At 46.4% G+C, this 9,648-nt stretch overlaps 1 protein-coding gene across 2 annotated transcripts; it reads left to right on the forward strand.

Moving 5' to 3' along the window:
* The first annotated feature begins 316 nt into the window (after positions 1 to 316).
* Positions 317 to 9,363, forward strand: C27H2orf69 (chromosome 27 C2orf69 homolog). Of its 2 annotated transcripts, XR_015000089.2 has the most exons (3): positions 317 to 649; positions 5,214 to 6,366; positions 7,133 to 9,363. XR_015000089.2 is itself a non-coding variant. In XM_048455981.3 (2 exons), the coding sequence occupies exons 1-2, from the start codon at positions 368 to 370 to the stop codon at positions 6,030 to 6,032; spliced, it is 1,101 nt and encodes a 366-aa protein (XP_048311938.3). In that variant the 5' UTR covers positions 317 to 367; the 3' UTR covers positions 6,033 to 9,363. The 2 variants fall into 2 exon arrangements, 1 of the variants encoding a protein (XP_048311938.3); XM_048455981.3 differs by having other exon boundaries at positions 5,214 to 9,363.
* Positions 9,364 to 9,648: the final 285 nt, after the last annotated feature.

A 9,648-nucleotide genomic window follows, 5' to 3' on the forward strand; every position in this document is an offset into this window, starting at 1 on the left:
CGCTCGGGGGCACGCGAAAGACTTCCAGAATTATCCTGCTCTGTCCCTGACCACATAAACCTCACCGTGAACTTCTACCCACGACGCGATAGCTCAGCGACCCCGAGCAGCCGCTACCGCTCAGGAGCCCGAACCGCCGCCGGCACCAGACTCCCGGCTCCCCGACTTCATTCCGAACTTCCCGGCGGGAGCCTCGTCCACCAATCACAAACGTCCTTCCCCGGGCTCCGCCCCCTCCAGCCCCGCCCCCGACGCATGCGGCGCGCTGACGCCATCGGCGAGCCGGGGCCGTTGGGCAGCGGAGGCCCCGCCCTGGCCGCCCGGTGCGCGGCCCCGGCGGCTCGACCTCCCTCCCCCTCCACCCCCGATGAGGTTGTTCAGGCGGCGGCCGCGGTCCCCGGCACTGGTGCTGCTGCTCCTGCGGCCGCTGCTCGCTTCCTCCGGAGCCTGTGCGCCCGGCTCGCAGCCCCGAACCATGAACGCGGGGTGCGGCGGCGGCGGCGCGCGGGGCTGCTGCTCCCGCTTGCTGCGCTCCACCGTGCCGGGCTCCGATCCGCAGCGCTGCAACGAGCTGCTGCTGCTGGCGGCCGGGGACGGGGCCGCCCCGGAGCCGCAGCACCACGTCGTCTACTTCCCGGGGGATGTGCAGGTAACGCGGGCCGGGCCTCCCCGACACGCCCACGCGGGTTGTCACACGGGAGGCGGGTGACGGGGGAAGGGACCTTGGAGGCCGCGGTTGTCTGTCGGTCCCGGGGCCGCAGGGGTGGGGAAAGGAGAGGCGTTGCAGGGAGTGGGACATGGTCGCACAGCTCCAGCCTTGTCTGGGACGACGGTGTGCGTGCTGGGCACGGGGCACTGTTTGCAAAACGCCGTCTCACTAAAATACAGCCGTTGATCCGTTACTGAAGTGTGACCTCTTCCGTAACCCTCAAACACGGAGTGAAAGAAATTGAATGGCGAACCCTGCTAGGGATGCTGAGGCCCATTTGAATGCTGCACGGTGCGGTGTGCGTACTTGGTGTTGCAGGGTTCACAGCTGCAGAGCAACGTCCACGCTGGAGCTGTCCTGGATGCCAGGTTTTCCCGTCTAAAACTGCATTGTGATGAATACATTAACCACGCGAGAGTATCTGAATTGGTTAACGCGAAGAGGCAGGGCTCTCTGTCTCTTTAGTTGTGTGCCAAGTGTCAGTCACCCCAGGTGACTTGTGTGTACTATGTTGGACAGCGCAGATCGCAGATCCAGAGAGCCTTTCTGTAGAGCATCAGCCAGCCCAGAAAGTTTTGTTAGCGCTAGGGTAGACATGCAAGTTAGAATAGAACAGCCGGATGCTTTCCCCCTACTAGAATTTGTTTAAAACTATTATTGTTTTGAACTTGGTACCTGAAGATGTTAGACCTAGCGATCATAGTGGTACTTAGTATCTTCTCTTGCTCTCAAACCTATCCATTGACTTGACTGCTTATGGGACCTGAAAAAAAAAAAAACAACAAACCTCAGTGTACTTAGAATGCAAAACAGATATGTTGCCTCTGACATTAACTTGCAGAGATTTGCGACCAGCTACTAAATGCGTCCAGGTTGTGGTGGTGGTCATGGCGGCTGCGTACTTTCTGGCTTGAGTGTGCCACAGACAGAACGTTCCCCTGTCTTCGAATGGGGCCCAAAGTGCTGCAGATATGGTCCGAGTGGCGGCTTCTGTTGCGCAGTCATCCATCCCGTTAGCATCCTGGACCACGGCAGAGTGGTCACTGTGCAAAGTGTGGCGTTTTACAGAGCGAAAGAAATGGAAGGAAGTGCAGCGCGAGGTTCCAAGGCCAAACTGCCTAGATTTAACATTCCCGTTCGTGCCTTGTAGCTTAAAGCCTGAACAGACTTTAAGTCTCTCCTCTGAGGGCGTCAGTCAAGGTCAAATACTGGAAGAGCACAGTACGACCCCTCCTCCCCTACAGGTGCGGTCTCCATACTTTTCTACTCTTCCACTCTTGTGGCTCTGCCTATTGGCTGTGCCCTGACAACCCCTGGCGTTTATTTCGTCTAGACATAAGCTGGATGTTTATGGATTCACCAATTGCAAGCCAGTTTCCTCCTTTGGATATTTAGTAGCCTTCTAGAACTGACAGTCTATTCACACCTCAGCGGCCTTCCTCTTCCAGGTTAATGAAAATACCGACTTCAGTCGCTCAGCTCAGAAATCTGAAGTCCTCCTACCTGAATTTCCTACCTCATTTCTGACCCAGCGCTAACAGCAGTGCCTCCACGCTGGGTGTTAGTGCATCTAAAATGGTGAAGATCGACTTATACCGCCCCTTTCAAAACCCATATGTATCTTCCTCTGTAGAAAGAGCCAGTGTCCCTGAGTACCGGGATCACCGATGTCATCAGATCTGGCTTTCCCGAAGGGTAAATGACCATGAGAGTATGTCTTGACCTTATTCTCTGGGGTCTTTTAGCACTTTCTTAAGCCGTTCCCTTCGGCTGGATCCCACTCCCTGCTTAGTTGGACTGTGTACTTTATTCTGCTGGTACATTTTTAGAGATATGTGGCTTCTCCTGGCGTAGCTCTCCCCTTCCTTCTCAGGTGGTTCAGAGGGTAGTTCATCAGCTTTAACTCCTCGGCATGGCTGTTTCTAAACTCTGAGAACCATGCAGTTTTTGGCAAAGATTCTTTGGACCCCACTTCAGTGTAACATGGGAAGGACCTCTGAAGTACCTGCAGGTCAGCCAGCATCTAACTGGGCTGAGCCCTCCTAGGTCTGCCTCAGTGGGCATGAGTAGAGATGTAGCCTCTACTTACTTCCTGCAAGCATAGTTGGTGCGGAGTATCCGCGGTAAGACGAAGATTGGAAAGAAACCCCTTTCAGTCGGTTAACTGTAGTTAACAGCCTGGGTGCAGAGCCAGTTTGACTATGGGGTGTCTGGGCCGCATCTCAGGATGGGGAAGCACCTGCCCATGGTTCTTGGGTCTGGGTTTGATGTAACCGTAACGATCCCAGTGTTCATTTGCTGCTCAGGTCCTCGGTACTAACACTTTTTCCCTTTTTGATCATGTAACCTGGAACTAATGGGGGCTGATGTATAGATTACAGCCCCTGCTATTTGGTGTAGCCTAAACTGAGTCACCAAATCTGCCTCACTTGGCTCATTAAGTAGTAATGCAAGCAATTGTATAGGTGCAGGACTTCAGAGTTCTCAATTATGATAAGCTTGCTTATTTATTTATTTATTTATTATGTATTATTTCTGAATGGCTTCACTATTCCTCTTGGGCTCAGTCTCCTGAGTGCTAAGATTACGGGCATATGCTACCACACCTAGCCTATGAAATGAACTAAGTAGGAGGCAAGAAAAACAGCTGAGTGTCATTCTCTGCTACATAATGGGTTCAAGGCCAGCCTAGACTTCCTGAGACCTTGTCTCAGAGACACAAAATAAAATCAGCCGACAAGATGGCTTAGTGGGCAAAGGCGCTTGTTGTCACGCTGGACACCCTGAGTTCAGTTCCCGAGAATCACAGGGTGCAAGGAGAGACGCTTTCCTGCAGACGTCCTGTGGCCTCCACACACGCTGGTACACACAGAACTAATGTTTAAAAACAATAACAGAAAGTAACAGATAAGCCCTTCCAGGTCTAAGCTGCTTATTTTATGATGGGTTTTGTACAATAAACCTGGATGTGAAGAAGGTAATGGCAAAATCCATAAAAAGTCAACTGAAGAGCTGCTTGGAATAGATTTCAGACATACATAGCTACTCTCAACACACGTGACAAACGATTAATGAAGTAAATTACTAGGAGTTGAACATTACAGGGAGGAAGTTATCAAAGGACATAAACATGGCCAGCAGGCAGAAAAATGTTTAACCTAATTTGAAGTCCAATATGCAGATTAAACTGAGAGCATTGCATAATCTTATCCAACCAGGATTTTAAAAAATGAACCATTAGCATTGAAGTAATGGTGTGGAAGACAGTGCGTTCTTGTACATTGCCAGTGAGGGCTTTACTGTTAGTTCCAGGGGTATTTGACTGATATTTAAATACTGTTATGCAAGTCTGTATTGATATAGAGTCATGCCTTTTAGAATATTTTAAGAGAAAATTATATCTAAGCTTATGGTTGCTTAGTAGAGACCATGAGGTAAGGCTTTTTTACTTTAAAGCCTTTCACGATTTGAATATTAGGTGTCATGTACATTTTTTCCTATTAAAAATAGACTGCCATCAAAATTAACTCTACCTACAAATATATAAAGAAAAAATTCTAAGTTCACCAGTATTAGGAATGATTAAAATGGATAAGGCTAGCAGTTCAGTGTTCTCTGGTACATACATATATGTGTAATTATGTATATGAGAAAATATTGTATGGTCAAAACAAAAACATACTTTATTCAGAATGCATCTAAACAAATAAAATCTGTACAAAAGGCAAATGGTATGGACAGATAAGGCAAAGATCTAGATAGTAATAATTTTTGATACATCTAAGTTTGAGCTATCTCGTGCCTGTGAAACCGAACAAGCTAAGAAAACCATGGAAGGCGATTTTGTAGTGTTGATCACCAGCTTAACTTGTGATTAAGACCCGGTGTCCCCCCATGGGAGTTTTAGATGTAGTTACGGATTCACGTTAAGATTTTCTGTGCTGTCCTGCAGCTTTGCAGGAGAAACACTGGCGTCAGGCCTAGCAGTCAGGATGCTGGGGGAGTCTCCATGCCTGGGACAGACTCATCCCAGATACACAGGACCGCAGCTCATAGCGGTCAGGATGCTGGGGGAGTCTCCATGCCTGGGACAGACTCATCCTAGATAGCAGGACCACAGCTCACTGGGAAGAAAATATTTCTAAATTATGTCTTGATCAAAAGATCTGTAATCAAATCTATTATTTTCAGTTGAATTAAGGAACTTAATTACATATGCACTAATTGAAAGCTATAAATGATTTGTAGAGCTAAAATTTGTCTTTCTAGATTGTTTTATTCAGAAATTCTTAATACTTAGTGTAAGTATATATTTTTTTTACACTGTCTCTTAATGAAATTTAGGCCGAGTGAAGTGTTTGGTTCAAAATCTTAGAGCCAGAAAGCACTAAAAAGTTTTAGGTTTTATTTTGAGTACATTAACCATAGGTCAGCAAACCTTCAATAATCATGTAAAGCTTTTTGGGTAAATACACTTTTAATGCGTGTTCATCTTCCCTTTCAGAATTACCATGAGGTCATGACTCGTCATCCTGAGAATTATCAGTGGGAAAACTGGAGTCTAGAAAATACCGCCGCCATCCTGGCCCGCCGTTTCCCCGACAGCTCCATCTGGGTGGTCAAGTGCTCGCGGATGCACCTGCACAAATTCAGTTGCTATGACAACTTCGTGAAAAGCAACATGTTTGGCGCACCGGAGCACGACCCGAACTTCGGAGCCTTTAAGCACCTGTATATGTTATTAGTTAACGCTTTCAACCTAACTCAGAACGGCTCGCTGTCCAAGAGGAGCGTTTGGAATAAGGACTGCCGAGCAGCTAACTGTGAGTCTGATCCTGCTAGTCCTCGTAATGGTGGCCAGGAGAATGAGAGGACCTGTGGAAACGCTGCCGAGGCCGCTGTGAGCTTTGCTCCGCTGTCACTGAACGGCGCCTCGTTCACTTTGGTTGGGTTCAGTAAAGGCTGTGTAGTTTTGAATCAGTTGCTGTTTGAGTTGAAGGAAGCCAAGAAAGACAAGAACATAGACACTTTCATCAAAAGTATAAGAACAATGTATTGGCTGGACGGTGGTCATTCTGGAGGAAGCAACACTTGGGTCACATATCCAGAAGTCTTGAAAGAATTTGCTCAAACAGGGATTACTGTCCACACCCACGTGACACCGTATCAAGTACAGGATCCAATGAGGTCCTGGATTGGAAAGGAGCACAAGAAATTTGTTCAGATCCTTGGGGATCTGGGCGTGCAGGTGACCAGCCAAATTCATTTCACAAAGGAAACTCCCTCCATAGAGAATCACTTCAGGGTTCATGAAGTGTTCTGAGACCTAGCGTGCTTCCTCAGCGGGAGAACTGCGTCCTTTGTCCTGAGCACAGGTGATGGATGTCAAGGGTAGTTAGATGCATTGTCAGCGTGTGGGCTAAGAAGATGCACATTCCAGAACTCTGCGTGTCTTACACAGTAGGACTCCTTGCTTGTACATGTGGGCAGCTTTACCTTTGGATTGGATCAGAATTAATTTGAAGTCCAGAAGGGTCGTGTGTGATAATTCTCTGTCCTTTGAAAATGGAAGAAACTTGGTGTTCGTCTTCTTAAAAGGTGACAGCGTTGGTGCTGAGAACAGCCGATCTTCTGAGACCTCTTCTCCACCAACACCGGTAATAACAGCAGTTCAGCGGTCGACCACAGACGTTTCCCGCTTTCTCTGTCCAAGGGTCTTGGGGAAAACTTGCGCCCTACAGCCTGCCTCCCGGGAAAGTTTTGTGAGCCCCTGAACTCATTCTCAGTTCTCCCAAATGTTTGTTTTGTGTTCTTTTTTTTTGTTTTTTAAAGTCAAAATATATTTATTTACGCATATCTAAGATGATAGAATTGTACAGTTGGTTTTTAAAACACAGTGCACAAAGCACTGTAACTTAATTCTTAATTGACAGTTTTTAATTATGTTAGTGTGCTGTCATAAGGAGACAGATTCCACAGACCCAAATCAGGGTTTCTTCAGAAGCATGGTTTTGTCTGCCAAGAGAAAATAGCTTTCTTTGGCCAAATGTGAAATTGCATTGAGATAAGAAAGGTTACAAAGGAAAGTTTGGAGACACAAATAATTTAAATTTTGGCCCAGAAACTGAATTTGCTTAACACTGCTACATAATTTGGGTGAAGTTTCCTTCTGCCCATTTTTCTTTACTAGATAAATGCATTTTGAAAAAAAAACCAAAATCTAACGAATTTCAAGCAATACTAGAACAAAGCTGTGTGGTTATTGAAAGTGGTACTTTTTATTTATGAATAAACTTGGTTATTCCATGACCTCTAAAGTTTTAACCAAATAGGGAAATAACATGCTGCTTTGGGGTCGAAAAGAAAATATATACTAAAGCGTAGTGTTAATATGCAACATGTTAACTTCTCGATCTCTTCCAGAATGACATTTGAATCACCCTCTATTCCCAGTATTCACTCAGCCAGATGTTTGAGATGAATGTGGTTCCGTCGACTACAGATGAGTGTCTACGTTTTCTCTAGTTTTCTATTGTTTCAGTTGGAATATCTTTTGAGACTAGCACTTCCCATAGTAGACCAAGTCACCTGGTTCTACCTTATCACGCATTTCCTTAACTCAGAGCCCTATGATCGGGTGACTACATTCAACTTGTGTAACAATCATCAAAGGTCCCACTCAATGTTGAACAGCTGAATTCTGATGGTCATATAGAGGGAAGGCTTGTCTCGGTCCTCCAGGCTCCGCTCACGGGAGTGTTCCATTGTTGCGGTAAAGTGGACATTGATCCGAGGGACACCTGATATGCCATCGCCCCTGGAGACAGTGTTGAGTAGTACAAGTGCTTTGGAGTGGAAATGGTTGTTTGTCCACACACCGGCATTTCTGTGTAAAACTACAAATTGGTCCTCTTCCACATCTGTTTTAAAACTGTGTGCGTTAAGTCTGTTACTGTAAACGTGGGTCCTACTTGATTGTGCCTTTGTAAAGTCACCAAGGGATGCGGTCCTACAAATGTGAACTTAGTTCCCACCACAGCATGGATGTAAACCTGTATTAAAAACAGTAACCCACAGAAAGGTCGTTTGGATGTGTTTATCTGTCCACCTTGCTACTGTGTCTGCTTTGACTCTCCTGTCTTTTCCAGGCGAGCAGCTCTCCTTCCACGGAGTACGCCTGTCAGCTGCTCCGTAACTGTCTGTAGGACACTCTTTTCTTCTGCCGGGCTCCTAGAGGAACTCCTAAAGCCTCTCCCCTTGCTTTGCTGCTCATCTTAGCTGATCTATTCTCCTTTATCCCCATAAGACTGTTAGAATATAGTGTGGTTCACTTCATTTCATTTCTGCAGTGTCCAAACACTTGCCTAGTCTAAGGAGAATCTAAACCACAAGGATCTAACAAGTCCCAGCATGTTAGCGGTGAAATAACTCAACAGCCTGGAATTTAGGAAGGAACATCTTATACAAAGTATCTCACCCGAAGTCCTCTTAGAGGAAGGTGAATTCACAAACAAGGGGTAATGATCTCACGTGTGATCACACTGCTTGAGCTGAAGTGGACCTCGCAGTTCTCAGTGATGGAGACGGTGTCTCCTGGCATGTTTAAGACACCCAGTGAGGACTTCTGCAGTTCTCAGTGATGGAGACGGTGTCTCCTGGCATGTTTAAGACACCTAGTGAGGACTTCTGCAGTTCTCAGTGATGGAGACGGTGTCTCCTGGCATGTTTAAGACACCCAGTGAGGACTTCTGCAGTTCTCAGTGATGGAGACGGTGTCTCCTGGCATGTTTAAGACGCCCAGTGGGGACTTCTGTGCTTGAAGCATGGCTAACAGCAGTGCCGGCCTGTAGTTCCTCTTGCCCCATCTGCCACCCAACACTGGAAGGAGTCACCGCAGCCTGCCTTTCACCTCCCCGAATGACCTACCCTACTCCACAACTCCTAAGATTTAACACAGCTTTTAGTAGGTAGGAGATGTGCTGCGTTATTGGTTCTTTGCAGATGTCCGCATAACTGCCACAAAAGGATAAAAGAAACCTAGCCTTGTTGACTGTCTCTTGGTATTTCATACATTTTGAAATTATGGAATACCTGCTCTTAATGCCCTAGGCCAAGACAAATACTGAGTCATGCAGAGCTAACAGTGTTTTGAAACGTTTTTGAACACGATGTACAAAGTCAGATGGGTCTCCCACGGCCACTCGGCCTCATCTCAGCAGCTGCTGTCACTCGGTTGGCTGTGTACCTAGCGGAGCTAATTCTGCCTATGTAAACGTTTACAGAGCACACACTGTACAGACGGCAGGACTCTAAAGGGTTTTGTGTAATTAAGCTGGACAAATCCCATGCCAACGCATATCCAGACTCCTTGGTTGCATGTTTTGTATTATATTCTGCCATCTTCTCATTGACTGTTAGTTTTCATTTATGTTCATGTCTGTATCTAGTAAGCCATATATTCATTTTGTTGGGGGACAGTGAGCTTGCTCAGCCCTGGATCAGCTGGAACAATGGGGTGTGACTCATATGGCCACCACCACTGTAATCTGTTTCTGTAGCCACTCAGTTAACCAGAATCGTCTCTGCAACCCAGGGTGATTATGTAATTTCTAACATACCTTCACTCAACAATTAAATATTTTGAATCCAATGAATTAGTTAATGTATATGTTATTCACTTGGCCTTAAACCAAAAGATTAAAATATCTTTATTTAAAAATATGAGCAGGAGAATGGTCTGAAAACTACTCAGAGGATTCATTGCCGTGCTGTGGACTTCAGGAGGAGCTAACTAGCAAGTCTTAGAGGAAGACAGCTGACTAGCCTCAGTCACGTGCTGGCCCTTACCTGGCCTTTGTAGACGGTGTTATAATCGTTACACTTTCAAGGTGAAGAAGAATAGATCCCCCAGTCCCCGCTAGGCTACCTAACAAGGGTTC

This window comes from Myodes glareolus, chromosome 27, assembly GCF_982192425.1.
Source record: "Myodes glareolus chromosome 27, mMyoGla1.1, whole genome shotgun sequence".
Lineage (NCBI taxonomy): Eukaryota > Metazoa > Chordata > Mammalia > Rodentia > Cricetidae > Myodes > Myodes glareolus.